The sequence below is a fragment of the Paralichthys olivaceus genome, chromosome 16 (assembly GCF_024713975.1).
Source record: "Paralichthys olivaceus isolate ysfri-2021 chromosome 16, ASM2471397v2, whole genome shotgun sequence".
NCBI classification, from domain to species: Eukaryota; Metazoa; Chordata; class Actinopteri; order Pleuronectiformes; family Paralichthyidae; genus Paralichthys; species Paralichthys olivaceus.
The window spans coordinates 1,598,454-1,621,500 of record NC_091108.1 but is presented as its reverse complement, the minus strand read 5'-3'; the positions used below and the strand labels follow the sequence as shown (position 1 = coordinate 1,621,500).

Below are 23,047 nucleotides of genomic sequence, written 5' to 3'. Positions count from 1 at the left end.
CAAGTTTTCAGCTCAGACACTGGACTCCAGAGGAACTCACGACCTCACCATGTGCACACACAGTCTGACAGCGCCCCCTTGAGTGGATATAAGGTGTTGTGAGCAGTTACAGAACAACATGTTCACTTGGAGTCGTGTCTAATATTCACGCTCTTTCCGCTCTGGTTGAGGTCTCCACCAACTCCGGGAGAGACATTTCTGCATTTGAACAATGCAGCATGAGATTCTCTGATCAGACCCGTTCACAACAAGTGCTTTTGTTGGTTTTTCTCGCCCACTGCTGGCGGTGAATCCAGCGGAGGATCTCCTGCCGTGTTCTCACTTCGACAGTTCATTCGGACAGTTCTCAGGAGGGGGCTGGCAGGACAAACTCGCAGAGAGAGTCCTGAGTCGCTCACACGGACATTCGCTTCCTCACACAATGTCTCTGGAACTGAGTACATGATTGAAAGCAGGGTATGAGTGCTAGTCACTGAAAATGAAAGTGAGGTTAATGAACCTCACCTCTTAACAGAATGCAGGCTCTCTTGCAGACGAGTATCCCATCTTCCTGTTATGACACTATTGGCTGAAAATAGGAGGCTGGTGCACTTGCTTGGCTCTGCAGGGCCAACATGAAACACAGAACAGGCTGCTGCCCAGAAGCCCCGGAAACTTCACTTTGAATGATTTGACACATGAACCAGATTCTTTCTCCTAAATGGGCACCAGAGGCACCAGCTCGACTTTTTATTTATGTAAATGATGAAATATTGGAGACTGAAATGGAATTTTAATTTGAGGGCGAAGAGGAGACGTGGGCAGTTTATCAGACACACAGTATGTACTCAGGTTTGAGGTTGGGGGATTACAAAAAGAAAAATCTCCAGGAAATGTAAAGTTAACATTTACTTGCAACTTAACAAACTGGATACCAGCAGGTGCATTTTCATATCCCGCTAATATGCCCAGTGAGTGATTTACCACAGACACCGAACTCACACAAATACATACAGAACGCAACTAGGGTTTTCTCCAGACCTGAGCCTCCAACACTTGTTGCATATTAATTCCAGAAACAGAAACTCCTTCTCCTTGTGTTTCATATCTCTTTAGAACCGTTCATCTTATCAGTTTCACACAATAAACATTTAATATTAATAAACTTTAAATAAACAGATGACCAGTGTCCTGTAGCAGTGGTGCCAGGGACTCATCAACGAGGTTGTCAATCACGACTTACGTACTTTGACTTTTTAGTTTGATCCATGTCCCATCTGCGAACATTCCAGACCTTTACTGCAGCCAGCCACCAGGAGGCCATCAAGATGATTTGGCTTCACTTTCGGGGGAGCTGTCGTGTCGTCCATCTTTATTTACAGTCTACGGATTCAAGCCTCAACTCTGCAGGTTTCTCCCACTGAGATTCAACAGCTGCTGGATTTCCTCTTCAGTTTTTTCTGCTTTCCCCTCAGTCTCTGAAAAACGAAATGTTTCAGATCCATAAACAGACAATTGAACATTGAACAGACAATTATCCAAAACAAAAAACTGTCACATCAGCAAACACAGAGTCGGTCCCCCACACTCACAACGTTTTAGTGGAGCTCTTTCGCCCCCCAGTGGTGGCACAGACTGTGACAACTCTGCTTTCTGTGAACGAGAGGGGGAGGAGCAGAGACTCTGTTTGTGTTCACAGGAAGTGAAACTATTCTACAGTCACTGGCAGCAGGTGAAATGGCGCAGCAAGAAAATCAACTGGACGGAGAAAGATTCTCTTGTTCGATCTGTCTGGATCTACTGAAGGATCCAGTGACTATTGGCTGTGGACACAGCTACTGTATGAGCTGTATTAAAACCCACTGGGACGATCAGGATGAGAGAGGAATCTACAGCTGTCCTCAGTGTAGAGAGACCTTCGCACTGAGGCCTGTCCTGGTGAAAAACACCATGTTTGCTGATTTAGTGGAGGAGTTGAAGAAGACTGGACTCCAAGCTGCTCCTGCTGATCACTGCTATGCTGGACCTGAAGATGTGGCCTGTGATTTCTGCACTGGGAGAAAACTCAAAGCTCTCAAGTCCTGTTTGGTTTGTTTGGCCTCTTATTGTGAAAAACACCTCCAGCCTCATTTTCAGTCACCTGCATTTAAGAAGCACAAGCTGGTGGAGCCCTCCGAGAAGCTCCAGGAGAACATCTGCTCTCGTCACGATGAGGTGAAGAAGATGTTCTGCCGCACTGATCAGCAGTGTATCTGTTATCTCTGCTCTGTGGATGAACATAAAGACCACGACACAGTGTCAGCTGCAGCAGAAAGGACTGAGAGGCAGAGAGAGCTCGGGCCGAGGAGACAAACGATCCAGCAGAGACTCCAGGACAGAGAGAAAGATGTGAAGCTGCTTCAACAGGAGGAGGAGGCCGTCAACCGCTCTGCTGATAAAGCAGTGGAGGACAGTGAGAAGATCTTCACTGAGCTGATCCGTCTGCTGGAGAAAAGAAGCTCTGATGTGAAGCAGCAGATCAGATCCCAGCAGGAAACTGAAGTGAGTCGAGTCAAAGAGCTTCAGGAGAAACTGGAGCAGGAGATCACTGAGCTGAAGAGGAGAGACGATGAACTGAAGCAGCTCTCACACACAGAGGATCACATCCAGTTTCTACTCAACTACCCCTCACTGTCACTCAGTGAATCTACACACTCATCCAGCATCAGGATCCGTCCTCTGAGGTACTTTGAGGACGTGACAGCAGCTGTGTCACAGGTCAGAGGTCGACTACAGGACATTCTGAGTGAGACAGAGACAAAGATTTTACAGATTGTGTCTCAAGTGGATGTTTTACTGCCACAACCAGAGCCCAAGACCAGAGCTGACTTCTTCAAATATTCACAGGAAATCACACTGGATCCAAACACAGCACACAAAGAACTGTTATTATCTGAGGGAAACAGAAAAGTGACATTAATGAGAGAAGAACAGTTTTATTCTCATCATCCAGACAGATTCACTTATTGGTTTCAGGTCCTGAGTAGAGAGAGTCTGACTGGACGTTGTTACTGGGAGTTGGAGAGAGAAGGAGGAGTTAGTGTAGCAGTCACATACAAGAATATCAACAGAGCAGGGAGGTCAGATAAATGTAGATTTGGATTCAATGATAAATCTTGGATGTTAGATTGTGATGGAAACATTTATAACTTTTATCACAACAGCATCCATACTCCAGTCTCAGGTCCTCCGTCCTCCAGAGTAGGAGTGTACCTGAATCACAGTGCAGGTGTTCTGTCCTTCTACAGCGTCTCTGACACCATGACTCTCCTCCACAGAGTCCAGACCACATTCACTCAGCCTCTCTATGCTGGAGTTGTGGTTAATTATTCTGGATCCTCAGTTGAGTTGTGTAAACTCAAATAGTCTGGAGTCTTTAAAAGCAGTGATTTAGATTCTGTGTTTAAATCTTGAACTTCTTTTGTCTCCATGTTTGGTTTGATTTACACAGCATCAGTATTATGGGATGTTTGGTCACATTTGAAATGTGGAACCTGGACAGTTGAAGAAGCTGTTGAAGGTTTGTTTTTATCACGTCTCATCTTTGTAAAGTGTGAATCCACTCGTCCTCCTTGTATTCACATATTTAGTGGACGGACGTGTTGATCTGCTGCTGTGTAGCTTTCTGTGCTTTTTGATTGTCTTGATCTGAACTAGCAGTTCATTGGAGAGCGTCCTGATCGAGTCCCTCTGAGGGTTTGTCCTCATCACGTCTGTTTCTTCTACATGTGTATTTACATTTAAATCTCTTACATATGTTTGAAGCAATAACAATCTAATGTGTGAAGAAGCTGAAAGTTGAAATAAAGAATAAATCCAGTCTGTTGTTTTGTCTTCATTCAAAGCTGATGGAGACAAAGTGAAAGTGATGTGAGACAACAACTGAGAGTTTCCTCCTGAAACACCACAAACCACAGTGTTCCTGTTCAGTCTCTGTCTTTGCAGCTTTTCTTCACTAAAACAGCTTCATCACAAAGAAATGAGCAACGTTGATTTTCACGACAATGGTAACAACAACAGATTCTCCAGTTCAGGTTCTGTGAATGGTCAGCAGAGCACAGACCTCAACTAAGGCCCAACAGTCCCCTTAAATTCAATCCAGCCGCACTAAATAACACAGTCATCTGTTCTCTAATCATTTCTGTTATTTTAGAAACATCTCTGGATCATTTCTTGAAAAAGGACTTATCTTGCATCATCCAAAATCTGAGATCTGCCCCCTGAGCCGGATCCAAATCTAAAGATTTCTTCCCTGATTCAAACACACAACATCCTTCTTGGCGGAAGTAATGAGATCGTTCACCATGTGGCAGAGTAATTTACTTAAGGACGACTGTCCGTCCCAACCATACACTGTAAATAAAGATGGACGACATTGCGAGCCAGTCTCATCTGTCAATCACGACTTTTCACAACGTTTCTATTTGATCAAATAACTCATTAAAACCAAACTTATCAATGCACTAGAACATACATCAGTGTGATAACAACGACCTAAAACGACAGAAACCCTCGAAAAGAGGAAAAACTTACGTACTTTGACTTTTAAGTTTGATCCATGTCCCATCTGCAAACATTCCAGACCTTTACTGCAGCCAGCCACCAGGAGGCCATCAAGATGATTTGGCTTCACTTTCTGGGAGCTGTCGTGTCGTCCATCTTTATTTACAGTCTACGGATTCAAGCCTCAACTCTGCAGGTTTCTCCCACTGAGATTCAACAGCTGCTGGATTTCCTCTTCAGTTTTTTCTGCTTTCCCCTCAGTCTCTGAAAAACGAAATGTTTCAGATCCATAAACAGACAATTGAACATTGAACAGACAATTATCCAAAACAAAAACCTCTCACATCAGCAAACACGGAGTCGGTCCCCCACACTCACAACGTTTTAGTGGAGCTCTTTCGCCCCCCAGTGGTGGCACAGACTGTGACAACTCTGCTTTCTGTGAACGAGAGGGGGAGGAGCAGAGACTCTGTTTCTGTTCACAGGAAGTGAAACTATTCTACAGTCACTGGCAGCAGGTGAAATGGCGCAGCAAGAAAATCAATTGGACGGAGAAAGATTCTCTTGTTCGATCTGTCTGGATCTACTGAAGGATCCAGTGACTATTGGCTGTGGACACAGCTACTGTATGAGCTGTATTAAAACCCACTGGGACAATGAGGATCAGAGAGGAATCTACAGCTGTCCTCAGTGTAGAGAGACCTTCGCACTGAGGCCTGTCCTGGTGAAAAGCACCATGTTAGCTGATTTAGTGGAGGAGCTGAAGAAGACTGGACTCCAAGCTGCTCCTGCTGATCACTGCTATGCTGGACCTGAAGATGTGGCCTGTGACGTCTGCACTGGGAGAAAACTCAAAGCTCTCAAGTCCTGTTTGGATTGTTTGGCCTCTTATTGTGAAAAACACCTCCAGCCTCATTTTCAGTCACCTCCATTTAAGAAGCACAAGCTGGTGGAGCCCTCCGAGAAGCTCCAGGAGAACATCTGCTCTCGTCACAATGAGGTAAAGAAGATGTTCTGCCGCACTGATCAGCAGTGTATCTGTTATCTCTGCTCTGTGGATGAACATAAAGACCACGACACAGTCACAGCTGCAGCAGAAATGACTGAGAGGCAGAGAGAGCTCGGGCCGAGGAGACAAACGATCCAGCAGAGACTCCAGGACAGAGAGAAAGATGTGAAGCTGCTTCAACAGGAGGAGGAGGCCGTCAACCGCTCTGCTGATAAAGCAGTGGAGGACAGTGAGAAGATCTTCACTGAGCTGATCCGTCTGCTGGAGAAAAGAAGCTCTGATGTGAAGCAGCAGATCAGATCCCAGCAGGAAACTGAAGTGAGTCGAGTCAAAGAGCTTCAGGAGAAACTGGAGCAGGAGATCACTGAGCTGAAGAGGAGAGACGATGAACTGAAGCAGCTCTCACACACAGAGGATCACATCCAGTTTCTACTCAACTACCCCCCCTCACTGTCACTCAGTGAATCTACACACTCATCCAGCATCAGGATCCGTCCTCTGAGGAACTTTGAGGACGTGACAGCAGCTGTGTCACAGGTCAGAGGTCGACTACAGGACATTCTGAGTGAGACAGAGACAACGATTTTACAGATTGTGTCTCAAGTGGATGTTTTACTGCCACAACCAGAGCCCAAGACCAGAGCTGACTTCTTCAAATATCCACAGGAAATCACACTGGATCCAAACACAGCAAACACACGTCTGTTATTATCTAAGAGAAACAGAAAAGTGACATTAATGAGTAAAGAACAGTTTTATTCTCATCATCCAGACAGATTCACTGATTGGCTTCAGGTCCTGAGTAGAGAGAGTCTGACTGGACGTTGTTACTGGGAGGTGGAGGTGGAGAGAGGAGAAGGAGGAGTTGATGTAGCAGTCACATACAAGAATATCAACAGAGCAGGGAGGTCAGATGAATGTAGATTTGGATCCAATGATAAATCTTGGAGGTTATATCATGATGGAAACATTTATAAATTTTATCACAACAGCATCAAGACTCGAGTCTCAGGTCCTCCGTCCTCCAGAGTAGGAGTGTACCTGGATCACAGTGCAGGTGTTCTGTCCTTCTACAGCGTCTCTGACACCATGACTCTCCTCCACAGAGTCCAGACCACATTCACTCAGCCTCTCTATGCTGGAGTTGGGGTTTGGTCTTCTGGATCCTCAGCTGAGTTCTGTAAACTCAAATAGTCTGGAGTCATTAAAAGCAGTGATTGAGATTCTGTGTTTAAATCTTGAACTTCTTTTGTCTCCATGTTTGGTTTGATTTACACAGCATCAGTATTATGGGATGTTTGGTCACATTTGAAATGTGGAACCTGGACAGTTGAAGAAGCTGTTGAAGGTTTGTTTTTATCACGTCTCATCTTTGTAAAGTGTGAATCCCCTCGTCCTCCTTGTATTCACATATTTAGTGGACGGACGTGTTGATCTGCTGCTGTGTAGCTTTCTGTGCTTTTTGATTGTCTTGATCTGAACTAGCAGTTCCATTGGAGAGCGTCCTGATCGAGTCCCTCTGAGGGTTTGTCCTCATCACGTCTGTTTCTTCTACATGTGTATTTACATTTAAATCTCTTATATATGTTTGAAGCAATAACAATCTAATGTGTGAAGAAGCTGAAAGTTGAAATAAAGAATAAATCCAGTCTGTTGTTTTGTCTTCATTCAAAGCTGATGGAGACAAAGTGAAAGTGATGTGAGACAATAACTGAGAGTTTCCTCCTGAAACACCACAAACCACAGTGTTCCTGTTCAGTCTCTGTCTTTGCAGCTTTTCTTCACTAAAACAGCTTCATCACAAAGAAATGAGCAACGTTGATTTTCACGACAATGGTAACAACAACAGATTCTCCAGTTCAGGTTCTGTGAATGGTCAGCAGAGCACAGACCTCCACTGAGGCCCAACAGTCCCCTTAAATTCAATCCAGCCGCACTAAATAACACAGTCATCTGTTCTCTAATCATTTCTGTTATTTTAGAAACATCTCTGGATCATTTCTTGAAAAAGGACTTATCTTGCATCATCCAAAATCTGAGATCTGCCCCCTGAGCCGGATCCAAATCTAAAGATTTCTTCCCTGATTCAAACACACGACATCCTTCTTGGCGGAAGTAATGAGATCGTTCACCATGTGGCAGAGTAATTTACTTAAGGACGACTGTCCGTCCCAACCATACACTGTAAATAAAGATGGACGACATTGCGAGCCAGTCTCATCTGTCAATCACGACTTTTCACAACGTTTCTATTTGATCAAATAACTCATTAAAACCAAACTTATCAACGCACTAGAACATACATCAGTGTGATAACAACGACCTAAAACGACAGAAACCCTCGAAAAGAGGAAAAACTTACGTACTTTGACTTTTTAGTTTGATCCATGTCCCATCTGCGATCATTCCAGACCTTTACTGCAGCCAGCCACCAGGAGGCCATCAAGATGATTTGGCTTCACTTTCGGGGGGAGCTGTCGTGTCGTCCATCTTTATTTACAGTCTACGGATTCAAGCCTCAACTCTGCAGGTTTCTCCCACTGAGATTCAACAGCTGCTGGATTTCCTCTTCAGTTTTTTTCTGCTTTCCCCTCAGTCTCTGAAAAACGAAATGTTTCAGATCCATAAACAGACAATTGAACATTGAACAGACAATTATCCAAAACAAAAAACTGTCAAATCAGCAAACACGGAGTCGGTCCCCCACACTCACAACGTTTTAGTGGAGCTCTTTCGCCCCCCAGTGGTGGCACAGACTGTGACAACTCTGCTTTCTGCACCACAACGGGGTGCTGCTGAATTGGGGACACTGATCAAACTCAAGTTTCAGTACAAAGATGTACTAGTTTTATTTATTTTGACTTTATTCATTGTATTAAACTTCAGGGAGATATTTCGTTTGTTTGTTGACTACTTTTTTTAAATGCTCAGTTTCCTTCAAAAGAAATAAAGCTGGGAGCCCAATACACTAATTATTTTCAGATAATGTTCAAAAGTCCCCTTTTATTAAACATATACTTAAAGGCATTTCAACAAAGTTTGTGTTATTCTAAATTTGAGCACTATTAAAAGTGCAGTACAAATAAAATGAATAATTATTACCATCATGATGATTGATGATCAACGACAAGAAACACTGTGGGAGCTGAGTCACTGCAGGAAGTGAACGAGAGGGGGAGGAGCAGAGACTCTGTTTGTGTTCACAGGAAGTGAAACTATTCTACAGTCACTGGCAGCGGGTGAAATGGCGCAGCAAGAAATTCAACTGGACGGAGAAAGATTCTCTTGTTCGATCTGTCTGGAACTACTGAAGGATCCAGTGACTATTGGCTGTGGACACAGCTACTGTATGAGCTGTATTAAAACCCACTGGGACGATCAGGATGAGAGAGGAATCTACAGATGTCCTCAGTGTAGAGAGATCTTCGCACTGAGGCCTGTCCTGGTGAAAAACACCATGTTAGCTGATTTAGTGGAGGAGCTGAAGAAGACTGGACTCCAAGCTGCTCCTGCTGATCACTGCTATGCTGGACCTGAAGATGTGGCCTGTGATTTCTGCACTGGGAGAAAACTCAAAGCTCTCAAGTCCTGTTTGGTTTGTTTGGCCTCTTATTGTGAAAAACACCTCCAGCCTCATTTTCAGTCACCTGCATTTAAGAAGCACAAGCTGGTGGAGCCCTCCGAGAAGCTCCAGGAGAACATCTGCTCTCGTCACGATGAGGTGAAGAAGATGTTCTGCCGCACTGATCAGCAGTGTATCTGTTATCTCTGCTCTGTGGATGAACATAAAGACCACGACACAGTCACAGCTGCAGCAGAAATGACTGAGAGGCAGAGAGAGCTCGGGCCGAGGAGACAAACGATCCAGCAGAGACTCCAGGACAGAGAGAAAGATGTGAAGCTGCTTCAACAGGAGGAGGAGGCCGTCAGCCGCTCTGCTGATAAAGCAGTGGAGGACAGTGAGAAGATCTTCACTGAGCTGATCCGTCTGCTGGAGAAAAGAAGCTCTGATGTGAAGCAGCAGATCAGATCCCAGCAGGAAACTGAAGTGAGTCGAGTCAAAGAGCTTCAGGAGAAACTGGAGCAGGAGATCACTGAGCTGAAGAGGAGAGACGATGAACTGAAGCAGCTCTCACACACAGAGGATCACATCCAGTTTCTACTCAACTACCCCTCACTGTCACTCAGTGAATCTACACACTCATCCAGCATCAGGATCCGTCCTCTGAGGAACTTTGAGGACGTGACAGCAGCTGTGTCACAGGTCAGAGGTCGACTACAGGACATTGTGAGTGAGACACAGACAAAGATTTTACAGATTGTGTCTCAAGTGGATGTTTTACTGTCACAACCAGAGCCCAAGACCAGAGCTGACATCTTCAAATATTCACAGGAAATCACACTGGATCCAAACACAGCAAACAAACGTCTGTTATTATCTGAGGGAAACAGAAAAGTGACATTAATGAGAGAAGAACAGTTTTATTCTCATCATCCAGACAGATTCACTTATTGGTCTCAGGTCCTGAGTAGAGAGAGTCTGACTGGACGTTGTTACTGGGAGGTGAAGAGAAGAGGAGGAGTTACTGTAGCAGTCACATACAAGAATATCAACAGAGCAGGGAGGTCACATGACTGTAGATTTGGATTCAATGATAAATCTTGGATGTTAGATTGTGATGGAAACATTTATAACTTTCATCACAACAGCATCCAGACTCCAGTCTCAGGTCCTCCGTCCTCCAGAGTAGGAGTGTACCTGGATCACAGTGCAGGTGTTCTGTCCTTCTACAGCGTCTCTGACACCATGACTCTCCTCCACAGAGTCCAGACCACATTCACTCAGCCTCTCTATGCTGGAGTTGGGGTTTGGTATTCTGGATCCTCAGCTGAGTTCTGTAAACTCAAATAGTCTGGAGTCATTAAAAGCAGTGATTGAGATTCTGTGTTTAAATCTTGAACTTCTTTTGTCTCCATGTTTGGTTTGATTTACACAGCATCAGTATTATGGGATGTTTGGTCACATTTGAAATGTGGAACCTGGACAGTTGAAGAAGCTGTTGAAGGTTTGTTTTTATCACGTCTCATCTTTGTAAAGTGTGAATCCCCTCGTCCTCCTTGTATTCACATATTTAGTGGACGGACGTGTTGATCTGCTGCTGTGTAGCTTTCTGTGCTTTTTGATTGTCTTGATCTGAACTAGCAGTTCATTGGAGAGCGTCCTGATCGAGTCCCTCTGAGGGTTTGTCCTCATCACGTCTGTTCCTTCTACATGTGTATTTACATTTAAATCTCTTACATATGTTTGAAGCAATAACAATCTAATGTGTGAAGAAGCTGAAAGTTGAAATAAAGAATAAATCCAGTCTGTTGTTTTGTCTTCATTCAAAGCTGATGGAGACAAAGTGAAAGTGATGTGAGACAATAACTGAGAGTTTCCTCCTGAAACACCACAAACCACAGTGTTCCTGTTCAGTCTCTGTCTTTGCAGCTTTTCTTCACTAAAACAGCTTCATCACAAAGAAATGAGCAACGTTGATTTTCACGACAATGGTAACAACAACAGATTCTCCAGTTCAGGTTCTGTGAATGGTCAGCAGAGCACAGACCTCCACTGAGGCCCAACAGTCCCCTTAAATTCAATCCAGCCGCACTAAATAACACAGTCATCTGTTCTCTAATCATTTCTGTTATTTTAGAAACATCTCTGGATCATTTCTTGAAAAAGGACTTATCTTGCATCATCCAAAATCTGAGATCTGCCCCCTGAGCCGGATCCAAATCTAAAGATTTCTTCCCTGATTCAAACACACGACATCCTTCTTGGCGGAAGTAATGAGATCGTTCACCATGTGGCAGAGTAGTTTACTTAAGGACGACTGTCCGTCCCAACCATACACTGTAAATAAAGATGGACGACATTGTGAGCCAGTCTCATCTGTCAATCACGACTTTTCACAACGTTTCTATTTGATCAAATAACTCATTAAAACCAAACTTATCAACGCACTAGAACATACATCAGTGTGATAACAACAACCTAAAACGACAGAAACCCTCGAAAAGAGGAAAAACTTACGTACTTTGACTTTTTAGTTTGATCCATGTCCCATCTGCGATCATTCCAGACCTTTACTGCAGCCAGCCACCAGGAGGCCATCAAGATGATTTGGCTTCACTTTCAGGGGGAGCTGTCGTGTCGTCCATCTTTATTTACAGTCTACGGATTCAAGCCTCAACTCTGCAGGTTTCTCCCACTGAGATTCAACAGCTGCTGGATTTCCTCTTCAGTTTTTTCTGCTTTCCCCTCAGTCTCTGAAAAACGAAATGTTTCAGATCCATAAACAGACAATTGAACATTGAACAGACAATTATCCAAAACAAAAACCTGTCACATCAGCAAACACGGAGTCGGTCCCCCACACTCACAACGTTTTAGTGGAGCTCTTTCGCCCCCCAGTGGTGGCACAGACTGTGACAACTCTGCTTTCTGCACCACAACGGGGTGCTGCTGAATTGGGGACACTGATCAAACTCAAGTTTCAGTACAAAGATGTACTAGTTTTATTTATTTTGACTTTATTCATTGTATTAAACTTCAGGGAGATATTTCGTTTGTTTGTTGACTACTTTTTTTAAATGCTCAGTTTCCTTCAAAAGAAATAAAGCTGGGAGCCCAATACACTACTTATTTTCAGATAATGTTCAAAAGTCCCCTTTTATTAAACATATACTTAAAGGCATTTCAACAAAGTTTGTGTTATTCTAAATTTGAGCACTATTAAAAGTGCAGTACAAATAAAATGAATAATTATTACCATCATGATGATTGATGATCAACGACAAGAAACACTGTGGGAGCTGAGTCACTGCAGGAAGTGAACGAGAGGGGGAGGAGCAGAGACTCTGTTTGTGTTCACAGGAAGTGAAACTATTCTACAGTCACTGGCAGCAGGTGAAATGGCGCAGCAAGAAATTCAACTGGACGGAGAAAGATTCTCTTGTTCGATCTGTCTGGATCTACTGAAGGATCCAGTGACTATTGGCTGTGGACACAGCTACTGTATGAGCTGTATTAAAACCCACTGGGACAATGAGGATCAGAGAGGAATCTACAGATGTCCTCAGTGTAGAGAGACCTTCGCACTGAGGCCTGTCCTGGTGAAAAACACCATGTTAGCTGATTTAGTGGAGGAGCTGAAGAAGACTGGACTCCAAGCTGCTCCTGCTGATCACTGCTATGCTGGACCTGAAGATGTGGCCTGTGACGTCTGCACTGGGAGAAAACTCAAAGCTCTCAAGTCCTGTTTGGATTGTTTGGCCTCTTATTGTGAAAAACACCTCCAGCCTCATTTTCAGTCACCTCCATTTAAGAAGCACAAGCTGGTGGAGCCCTCCGAGAAGCTCCAGGAGAACATCTGCTCTCGTCACAATGAGGTAATGAAGATGTTCTGCCGCACTGATCAGCAGTGTATCTGTTATCTCTGCTCTGTGGATGAACATAAAGACCACGACACAGTCACAGCTGCAGCAGAAAGGACTGAGAGGCAGAGAGAGCTCGGGCCGAGGAGACAAACGATCCAGCAGAGACTCCAGGACAGAGAGAAATATGTGAAGCTGCTTCAACAGGAGGAGGAGGCAGTCAACCGCTCTGCTGATAAAGCAGTGGAGGACAGTGAGAAGATCTTCACTGAGCTGATCCGTCTGCTGGAGAAAAGAAGCTCTGATGTGAAGCAGCAGATCAGATCCCAGCAGGAAACTGAAGTGAGGCGAGTCAAAGAGCTTCAGGAGAAACTGGAGCAGGAGATCACTGAGCTGAAGAGGAGAGACGATGAACTGAAGCAGCTCTCACACACAGAGGATCACATCCAGTTTCTACTCAACTACCCCCCCTCACTGTCACTCAGTGAATCTACACACTCATCCAGCATCAGGATCCGTCCTCTGAGGAACTTTGAGGACGTGACAGCAGCTGTGTCACAGGTCAGAGGTCGACTACAGGACATTCTGAGTGAGACAGAGACAAAGATTTTACAGATTGTGTCTCGAGTGGATGTTTTACTGTCACAACCAGAGCCCAAGACCAGAGCTGACTTCTTCAAATATTCACAGGAAATCACACTGGATCCAAACACAGCACACAAACATCTGTTATTATCTGAGGGAAACAGAAAAGTGACATTAATGAGTGAAGAACAGTTTTATCCTCATCATCCAGACAGATTCACTTATTGGCTTCAGGTCCTGAGTAGAGAGAGTCTGACTGGACGTTGTTACTGGGAGGTGGAGGTGGAGAGAAGAGGAGTAGGAGTTACTGTAGCAGTCACATACAAGAATATCAACAGAGCAGGGTGGTCAGATGAATGTAGATTTGGATTCAATGATAAATCTTGGAGGTTATATCATGATGGAAACATTTATAAATTTTATCACAACAACATCAAGACTCGAGTCTCAGGTCCTCCGTCCTCCAGAGTAGGAGTGTACCTGAATCACAGTGCAGGTGTTCTGTCCTTCTACAGCATCTCTGACACCATGACTCTCCTCCACAGAGTCCAGACCACATTCACTCAGCCTCTCTATGCTGGAGTTGGGGTTTTTAATTCTGGATGCTCAGCTGAGTTGTGTAAACTCAAATAGTCTGGAGTCATTAAAAGCAGTGATTGAGATTCTGTGTTTAAATCTTGAACTTCTTTTGTCTCCATGTTTGGTTTGATTTACACAGCATCAGTATTATGGGATGTTTGGTCACATTTGAAATGTGGAACCTGGACAGTTGAAGAAGCTGTTGAAGGTTTGTTTTTATCACGTCTCATCTTTGTAAAGTGTGAATCCACTCGTCCTCCTTGTATTCACATATTTAGTGGACGGACGTGTTGATCTGCTGCTGTGTAGCTTTCTGTGCTTTTTGATTGTCTTGATCTGAACTAGCAGTTCATTGGAGAGCGTCCTGATCGAGTCCCTCTGAGGGTTTGTCCTCATCACGTCTGTTTCTTCTACATGTGTATTTAAATTTAAATCTCTTACATATGTTTGAAGCAATAACAATCTAATGTGTGAAGAAGCTGAAAGTTGAAATAAAGAATAAATCCAGTCTGTTGTTTTGTCTTCATTCAAAGCTGATGGAGACAAAGTGAAAGTGATGTGAGACAATAACTGAGAGTTTCCTCCTGAAACACCACAAACCACAGTGTTCCTGTTCAGTCTCTGTCTTTGCAGCTTTTCTTCACTAAAACAGCTTCATCACAAAGAAATGAGCAACGTTGATTTTCACGACAATGGTAACAACAACAGATTCTCCAGTTCAGGTTCTGTGAATGGTCAGCAGAGCACAGACCTCCACTGAGGCCCAACAGTCCCCTTAAATTCAATCCAGCCGCACTAAATAACACAGTCATCTGTTCTCTAATCATTTCTGTTATTTTAGAAACATCTCTGGATCATTTCTTGAAAAAGGACTTATCTTGCATCATCCAAAATCTGAGATCTGCCCCCTGAGCCGGATCCAAATCTAAAGATTTCTTCCCTGATTCAAACACACGACATCCTTCTTGGCGGAAGTAATGAGATCGTTCACCATGTGGCAGAGTAGTTTACTTAAGGACGACTGTCCGTCCCAACCATACACTGTAAATAAAGATGGACGACATTGCGAGCCAGTCTCATCTGTCAATCACGACTTTTCACAACGTTTCTATTTGATCAAATAACTCATTAAAACCAAACTTATCAACGCACTAGAACATACATCAGTGTGATAACAACGACCTAAAACGACAGAAACCCTCGAAAAGAGGAAAAACTTACGTACTTTGACTTTTTAGTTTGATCCATGTCCCATCTGCGATCATTCCAGACCTTTACTGCAGCCAGCCACCAGGAGGCCATCAAGATGATTTGGCTTCACTTTCGGGGGGAGCTGTCGTGTCGTCCATCTTTATTTACAGTCTACGGATTCAAGCCTCAACTCTGCAGGTTTCTCCCACTGAGATTCAACAGCTGCTGGATTTCCTCTTCAGTTTTTTCTGCTTTCCCCTCAGTCTCTGAAAAACGAAATGTTTCAGATCCATAAACAGACAATTGAACATTGAACAGACAATTATCCAAAACAAAAACCTGTCACATCAGCAAACACGGAGTCGGTCCCCCACACTCACAACGTTTTAGTGGAGCTCTTTCGCCCCCCAGTGGTGGCACAGACTGTGACAACTCTGCTTTCTGCACCACAACGGGGTGCTGCTGAATTGGGAACACTGATCAAACTCAAGTTTCAGTACAAAGATGTACTAGTTTTATTTATTTTGACTTTATTCATTGTATTAAACTTCAGGGAGATATTTCGTTTGTTTGTTGACTACTTTTTTTAAATGCTCAGTTTCCTTCAAAAGAAATAAAGCTGGGAGCCCAATACACTACTTATTTTCAGATAATGTTCAAAAGTCCCCTTTTATTAAACATATACTTAAAGGCATTTCAACAAAGTTTGTGTTATTCTAAATTTGAGCACTATTAAAAGTGCAGTACAAATAAAATGAATAATTATTACCATCATGATGATTGATGATCAACGACAAGAAACACTGTGGGAGCTGAGTCACTGCAGGAAGTGAACGAGAGGGGGAGGAGCAGAGACTCTGTTTGTGTTCACAGGAAGTGAAACTATTCTACAGTCACTGGCAGCGGGTGAAATGGCGCAGCAAGAAATTCAACTGGACACAGAAAGATTCTCTTGTTCGATCTGTCTGGAACTACTGAAGGATCCAGTGACTATTGGCTGTGGACACAGCTACTGTATGAGCTGTATTAAAACCCACTGGGACGATCAGGATGAGAGAGGAATCTACAGATGTCCTCAGTGTAGAGAGACCTTCGCACTGAGGCCTGTCCTGGTGAAAAACACCATGTTAGCTGATTTAGTGGAGGAGCTGAAGAAGACTGGACTCCAAGCTGCTCCTGCTGATCACTGCTATGCTGGACCTGAAGATGTGGCCTGTGACGTCTGCACTGGGAGAAAACTCAAAGCTCTCAAGTCCTGTTTGGATTGTTTGGCCTCTTATTGTGAAAAACACCTCCAGCCTCATTTTCAGTCACCTCCATTTAAGAAGCACAAGCTGGTGGAGCCCTCCGAGAAGCTCCAGGAGAACATCTGCTCTCGTCACGATGAGGTAATGAAGATGTTCTGCCGCACTGATCAGCAGTGTATCTGTTATCTCTGCTCTGTGGATCAACATAAAGACCACGACACAGTCACAGCTGCAGCAGAAAGGACTGAGAGGCAGAGAGAGCTCGGGCCGAGGAGACAAATGATCCAGCAGAGACTCCAGGACAGAGAGAAATATGTGAAGCTGCTTCAACAGGAGGAGGAGGCCGTCAACCGCTCTGCTGATAAAGCAGTGGAGGACAGTGAGAAGATCTTCACTGAGCTGATCCGTCTGCTGGAGAAAAGAAGCTCTGATGTGAAGCAGCAGATCAGATCCCAGCAGGAAACTGAAGTGAGGCGAGTCAAAGAGCTTCAGGAGAAACTGGAGCAGGAGATCACTGAGCTGAAGAGGAGAGACGATGAACTGAAGCAGCTCTCACACACAGAGGATCACATCCAGTTTCTACTCAACTACCCCCCCTCACTGTCACTCAGTGAATCTACACACTCATCCAGCATCAGGATCCGTCCTCTGAGGAACTTTGAGGACGTGACAGCAGCTGTGTCACAGGTCAGAGGTCGACTACAGGACATTGTGAGTGAGACAGAGACAAAGATTTTACAGATTGTGTCTCAAGTGGATGTTTTACTGCCACAACCAGAGCCCAAGACCAGAGCTGACTTCTTCAAATATTCACAGGAAATCACACTGGATCCAAACACAGCAAACAAACGTCTGTTATTATCTGAGGGAAACAGAAAAGTGACAAGAATGAGAGAAGAACAGTTTTATTCTGATCATCCAGACAGATTCACTGGTTGGTGGCAGGTCCTGAGTAGAGAGAGTCTGACTGGACGTTGTTACTGGGAGGTGGAGGTGGAGAGAAGAGGAGGAGGAGTTGATGTAGCAGTCACATACAAGAATATCAACAGAGCAGGGAGGTCAGATGAATGTATATTTGGATTCAATGATAAATCTTGGTCATTATATCATGATGGAAACATTTATAAATTTTATCACAACAACATCAAGACTCCAGTGTCAGGTCCTCCGTCCTCCAGAGTAGGAGTGTACCTGGATCACAGTGCAGGTGTTCTGTCCTTCTACAGCGTCTCTGACACCATGACTCTCCTCCACAGAGTCCAGACCACATTCACTCAGCCTCTCTATGCTGGAGTTGGGGTTTGGTCTTCTGGATCCTCAGCTGAGTTGTGTAAACTCAAATAGTCTGGAGTCATTAAAAGCAGTGATTGAGATTCTGTGTTTAAATCTTGAACTTCTTTTGTCTCCATGTTTGGTTTGATTTACACAGCATCAGTATTATGGGATGTTTGGTCACATTTGAAATGTGGAACCTGGACAGTTGAAGAAGCTGCTGAAGGTTTGTTTTTATCACGTCTCATCTTTGTAAAGTGTGAATCCACTCGTCCTCCTTGTATTCACATATTTAGTGGACGGACGTGTTGATCTGCTGCTGTGTAGCTTTCTGTGCTTTTTGATTGTCTTGATCTGAACTAGCAGTTCCATTGGAGAGCGTCCTGATCGAGTCCCTCTGAGGGTTTGTCCTCATCACGTCTGTTCCTTCTACATGTGTATTTACATTTAAATCTCTTATATATGTTTGAAGCAATAACAATCAAATGTGTGAAGAAGCTGAAAGTTGAAATAAAGAATAAATCCAGTCTGTTGTTTTGTCTTCATTCAAAGCTGATGGAGACAAAGTGAAAGTGATGTGAGACAATAACTGAGAGTTTCCTCCTGAAACACCACAAACCACAGTGTTCCTGTTCAGTCTCTGTCTTTTCAGGGCAGATCGCAAAAATACTTAAGGTCTAATAAAATTTGCACAGGTTATTTTAATGAGTAATCCCAACAGAAAACATCAGTCAGATTCAGTAGGTCAATGTATTCATTCATCGAAACTAGGGGTGAAAAGGTATACCGTATTGCGGTATACCGTGGTGGAGTAAAGCCACAGTGGTGACACCGTGAGATTTCCAAGCTCACAGTGACGGTAATTAATTAATTATTTTAAAATTATGCAGCTGATAAACCAGAATATATCTCATTGAATAAATCACAAACAGCTGTAGTTGCTCTCAGACAGTGTGGGAACAGAGGCAGCTGCCTCCAAACAGTGTGGGAACACTGCTGAGGAGAGGTAAGGCCATACTGTTATCATGCAATCACTGGCACCAGGCGAAATGGCGGAGCAAGAAATTCAACTGGACAGAGAACGATCTACTGTCTGGATCTACTGAAGGATCCAGTGGCTATTGGCTGTGGACACAGCTACAGTATGAGCTGTATTAAAACCCACTGGGACAATGAGGATGAGAGAGGAATCTACATCTGTCCAGGAGGTGAACTAGCACCTCTCCAACTTCCATCCATGCTGGACTTGAACCGGCCACCCTCCGGTTCCCAAGCCAAGTCTCTATGGACTGAGCTAGTGCCTCCCCTTTCAGTAGAAAATGTACTGTTAAAATCAGTGTTCAAAATTCTGTCTCTCTCTCTTTACCATTTGGGTTGGGTACCATAATCAGCTCTTTTAAGGGTACAGACCAAATTACGTCGGTACTACCAGGTACAGATTCTCGTCAACCGGGTTAAGGGGCCGTCACATGCACACAGCCCTGCCACAGCTCCACCAAGGCAGGGACCATGCATGTTCGCTAACATTGTTAATTTAGGTCTTTTCAAAATTTTGAGTATTTAGTGGCTCTGTCAGTAATTTACTGCTTCTCTCTTTGTCTCTGTCATTCGTGCTACACACTGCAAACCGGGTCGAGCCAAACCGAGCGGCGCCATCTCTCCTCGCTCCCGAAACATTGACTAAGTTCACAAATTCCGTCGTTTTTATGGGTGTCAGCTCAAATATTTACCATTTCCATTCAATGTGATAACAGAAAGTAAACGAACATACTTTGTGACGTGTAGCGGCCTCTAGTGTCCAAGCTGATGATGATCCACAGCTCCAGAGACAATTGTGAACCAGTCTGTGAGGATCCAGGTCACGGAACAACTTCCGCTGGACTCTGCGTTGTGTTTATTAACGATGAGGGAAAAGATGACGACCACTGTTGCCACGGGAAGTGCTAATATGCATTAAAAACTACAGCTTTCTACTGTTTGTATACAGAGGGGTCATCTTGGATTTCAAAGTCTGGGGGTGGCGAGGTTTCCCTGACCTTCCAAGTCGAAATTTCAACATGAGGGAGAGCTGCGGTTGCAATCTCCAACTCGGGGGATCGGAAATTCCGAGTTCCGAGGTTTAACGCAACGCAGCATTTATGCAAGGGGGCCGGGAGGAGAAACTCTGGAGGCTCTGACCCCGACCTCTGCGTTCACACATACACCTCCTTCCTCCGGAGAAACTGCGGAGGCTCGCCGGACTTCAGTGCGCGCCTGGAAGCAGCTGTATTGTCAGTGGCACGTTCTGTGGAGGTCCTGCCCCGGGGCCCTCCTCGGTGGTTAATCCGCCCATGCACAGTGACACTTCCCACACAACCAGCAAATCGGCGTGTGACGTGTAGAATCGGCGGAGTGGCCACGGTTACTGAGTGCCGGGCTGTCGGCTGCTGTGAGTCGGACTCCCCCGCTGGAGCTCTCCCTGTGGCTCGGCTCAGTCGTGTGTGTTTACCTCCCAGCCGCTGCTGTCCTGTGGCCGGCTGCCACACACACACACACACACTCACACACCGCAGACTCAACTAGCCCGAAACACACCGATGTAAGCGGCCTCGCCTCCAATCCTTCGCGGGTTCCCTGCAGCGCTGTGTGTTCGTGACACCGTAGCCGAGGTGGGTTTTGACTTTTCTCTGCGACTATATTGAAACCCCCACGGGCTCCGACGGGCTAGCTGGCCCAGCAATTGCGGGCGTTAGCACCGTTAGCTTAGCCTCCGCTAGCCTATCCCGTGATGGAGGGTTACCGTGAACATGGCGCCCTCCAAAACAAACGAGCAGGTAGCCTGTTAGCCGACGGGGTGTCGGTACTTCGCGGCGGCGGCGGCGGGCAGAGCCTCGTGTGCGCTCACGATGCCAACGTGTCGTCGCCGCGATTGTGAATCTCGTTTGTGTTCGCTGTCAAGTCGGCTGAGTTCTCCAGTCCGCCAGCTACGGCTAGCGACGTAACAGCCTGCTAGCATGGCTACCTGAAAATGAACTCACCGCGATAGCCTGCTCGCCCGTCGCTCATCGACTTCCAGTCGCGTGTTCTTGGTTTTACGTTATAATGAAATACACGCACACGTCGCACACTGTCCGCTACAAGTTGCACAGTCACGGTTAAACCCCCCCTTCGTCTTGTCACGTTCTGGATGTTAGCTAGCATGCTAGTCGGTAGCCAAATGGAGCTACTCCCCTGGCAGAGCCCGTGGCCCTCCTCGGCTGCCTCTTTGTCACCAGTTGTGTCGAGTGTGTCATTTAAGTCACAGATAAGTTGTGAAGTTTTGTGTCACATGATGGAAACGCGGGTGTCTTTCCCCGGAGCACCTCGGTCGTTCTGCCTCCCCTCGTCCGCGTCAGGCGTTTAGCCACCAGCGGGCTAACGGTGAACGGCAGACAGGTTTGTGGAGGTTTCTTCGCGACACCCTGACTGTCGGAGTTGTTTAAATGGGCATTAAAACCGGTGGGTATGGTTGTTGTTGTGTGCTGATGCTCGGGGGAGCTGCCAGGGTTTGGAAGGAGGCGGCAGCAGCGCGGTTTGGTGTCTTTGTTTACGTCGGGAGCCGTGAAACCTCAGCGTGTCTTAATTCACCTCCTCTGTCGCGCTGCTTCACTAATTGAGTGGGGGGGGCACGCTGGCTGCTGCAGAAGCCGGTCGTCGTGTGGTGTGGCCGGCTTCACACCACGGCACAGGTGGCCCTCCTTCACACACACACACACCTACCACACGTGACACAGAGGAGGGCACTTCAATCCAATGCAATTGTATGTTTGCACAGACAAATCACAGAATTCATAATCTCAAGACGGAAAAGCTGCCACCGGACATTCACCGATCTCTCTAAGAATCTGTGGACACTGTCCGGAGGGGCTGCACGTGAAGAGGCAACTCTGCGGATAGTTTACTGAAAATGAAAAGTGACTTGCTTTCTACTCACCACTATGCCGATGGAGCGGTGGTAGAAGTATTTGAGTCCACAAAACACTTTTGGAGTTACAGGGGGTAAACTGCGTTCGAGCAGAATCCAGTACAATTGAAGTAACTGGCGACGACGTCTTCAAACGTAGAAAAATAAATACATAAAAAGAACAGAACACAAAATGCATCCATACTGCTGCTGTGGTGTCATCCAAGTGTCCGTAAACCCATTCAAATACTTTAATTGTATTGGATTCAGATACAATGTTGTTTACCCCTGACACTACAAAAGTGTTTTGTGGACTCGAATCACTTCAACCACCACTCCACCGGCATAGTGGTGAGTGGATAATGAGGGAATGTTCATTGTTCTGTGAAATATCCCTTTAAAAATCCTTCACTCTGACCAGTGGGGTTGTGAATAAGTTGTGCCTGTTGGCTGTGATGGAACACATGATGTGTCAGTTTCATTTGCATTCATTCTTAGATAATTTGCTCCCAGGATCAAACGCATCATGTTTTTTTTTTTTTTACCCAAAATCACAGTTCATATGCTCATGAGAAAAGTGTGACGACGAACATCCTCTCTCGACATTTGTCATCTGCCTCTTCTACCACAAAGATCCTGGAAGCCAAGCATATTCCAGCAAATAAAAATGCTCAAAGCATTAATATGGCTCGTGTTTGACTGCGATGTATGAAAGTGACATCTTACGTTTCACGGATGTTTAAGAAGAGGGCCGCGCAATATTGGATTTCAAGATATTCAAACAGTCCAGAGTATTGTTGATGGCAGGCGTAAACGTAGCAACAGTGATATGTTTTAAAATTAAAATGGAGTTGTGTATATGTAGCCTTTGTATTTTGGCACATCTACCTTTATTTCATGAAAAAAAAAAAAATGATGATTAAAATTTTGTCTTTGTTTCCCACAGTTGTCATGAATAAGGAAATCATGTCACGCGTGGTGAAGAAGAGGCAGGCAGACCCCAAGGTTGTCCAGTACGTGTGGGCAGCCATTGAGGTCATCCGCAACCAGAAACAAATTGCAAATATGGACAGGATCTCCAAGTAAGTTCACACCATTAATGCAAGTATGATTAGATGTATAGTCACAGCATACTGTTTAATGAGTCTTTAAAGGGTTGGATTCTAAAAACGTGTCTTTATTTATTCTTCGCACTCATTTTATCTGCTTTGATTAAAAAATAAATAAATAATTATTTAATATAACATAGACTGTAAGAAAAGATGGATCACGTGTCTCCACTACCACCAACTATCTAGG

At 44.8% G+C, this 23,047-nt stretch overlaps 6 protein-coding genes and 1 long non-coding RNA gene across 13 annotated transcripts in view; 6 read left to right on the top strand and 1 right to left on the bottom strand.

Moving 5' to 3' along the window:
* The first annotated feature begins 696 nt into the window (after nt 1–696).
* On the top strand, nt 697–3,838 carry LOC138405126 (tripartite motif-containing protein 16-like). Its single transcript, XM_069511577.1, has one exon. The coding sequence runs from the start codon at nt 1,717–1,719 to the stop codon at nt 3,382–3,384; it is 1,668 nt and encodes a 555-aa protein (XP_069367678.1). The 5' UTR covers nt 697–1,716; the 3' UTR covers nt 3,385–3,838.
* A 1,149-nt stretch (nt 3,839–4,987) lies between these two features.
* Nucleotides 4,988–7,179, top strand: LOC138405122 (tripartite motif-containing protein 16-like). The gene has a single exon (XM_069511573.1). It carries the CDS (start codon nt 5,045–5,047, stop codon nt 6,722–6,724), a length of 1,680 nt encoding a protein of 559 aa, XP_069367674.1. The 5' UTR covers nt 4,988–5,044; the 3' UTR covers nt 6,725–7,179.
* Nucleotides 7,180–7,896: 717 nt separating this feature from the next.
* Nucleotides 7,897–20,059, bottom strand: LOC138405128 (uncharacterized). The gene is made up of 4 exons (XR_011238817.1): nt 19,598–20,059; nt 15,342–15,573; nt 11,614–11,845; nt 7,897–8,129 (listed from the first exon to the last, which is right to left on the bottom strand). It is a non-coding gene; the product is annotated as an uncharacterized lncRNA (long non-coding RNA).
* LOC138405127 (tripartite motif-containing protein 16-like) lies at nt 8,662–10,896 on the top strand. The gene has a single exon (XM_069511578.1). The coding sequence runs from the start codon at nt 8,775–8,777 to the stop codon at nt 10,440–10,442; it is 1,668 nt and encodes a 555-aa protein (XP_069367679.1). The 5' UTR covers nt 8,662–8,774; the 3' UTR covers nt 10,443–10,896.
* LOC138405123 (tripartite motif-containing protein 16-like) lies at nt 12,386–14,624 on the top strand. Its single transcript, XM_069511574.1, has one exon. It carries the CDS (start codon nt 12,491–12,493, stop codon nt 14,168–14,170), a length of 1,680 nt encoding a protein of 559 aa, XP_069367675.1. The 5' UTR covers nt 12,386–12,490; the 3' UTR covers nt 14,171–14,624.
* LOC138405124 (tripartite motif-containing protein 16-like) lies at nt 16,109–18,353 on the top strand. The gene has a single exon (XM_069511575.1). The coding sequence runs from the start codon at nt 16,219–16,221 to the stop codon at nt 17,896–17,898; it is 1,680 nt and encodes a 559-aa protein (XP_069367676.1). The 5' UTR covers nt 16,109–16,218; the 3' UTR covers nt 17,899–18,353.
* The window catches only part of zmynd11 (zinc finger, MYND-type containing 11), an 18,451-nt gene continuing 15,324 nt past the window's right edge, over nt 19,921–23,047 (top strand). For 3 of the 7 annotated variants that reach the window (XM_069511570.1, XM_069511567.1, XM_069511569.1), the window contains exons 1-2: nt 19,921–20,474; nt 22,695–22,830. In XM_069511570.1, coding sequence (XP_069367671.1) covers nt 22,700–22,830 — 131 coding nt within the window. In that variant the 5' untranslated portion in view covers nt 19,921–20,474; nt 22,695–22,699. Of the gene's footprint in view, nt 20,475–22,694; nt 22,831–23,047 lie in introns of those variants that run through there. The other 4 variants (XM_069511568.1, XM_069511566.1, XM_069511565.1 and 1 more) reach the window with 3 other exon arrangements.

Excerpts from the sequence above, each read along its gene's own strand:
- LOC138405123 (XM_069511574.1), top strand. The coding sequence starts at position 12,491 with ATGGCGCAGCAAGAAATTCAACTGGACGGAGAAAGATTCTCTTGTTCG.
- LOC138405124 (XM_069511575.1), top strand. The coding sequence starts at position 16,219 with ATGGCGCAGCAAGAAATTCAACTGGACACAGAAAGATTCTCTTGTTCG.
- LOC138405122 (XM_069511573.1), top strand. The coding sequence starts at position 5,045 with ATGGCGCAGCAAGAAAATCAATTGGACGGAGAAAGATTCTCTTGTTCG.
- LOC138405127 (XM_069511578.1), top strand. The coding sequence starts at position 8,775 with ATGGCGCAGCAAGAAATTCAACTGGACGGAGAAAGATTCTCTTGTTCG.
- LOC138405126 (XM_069511577.1), top strand. The coding sequence starts at position 1,717 with ATGGCGCAGCAAGAAAATCAACTGGACGGAGAAAGATTCTCTTGTTCG.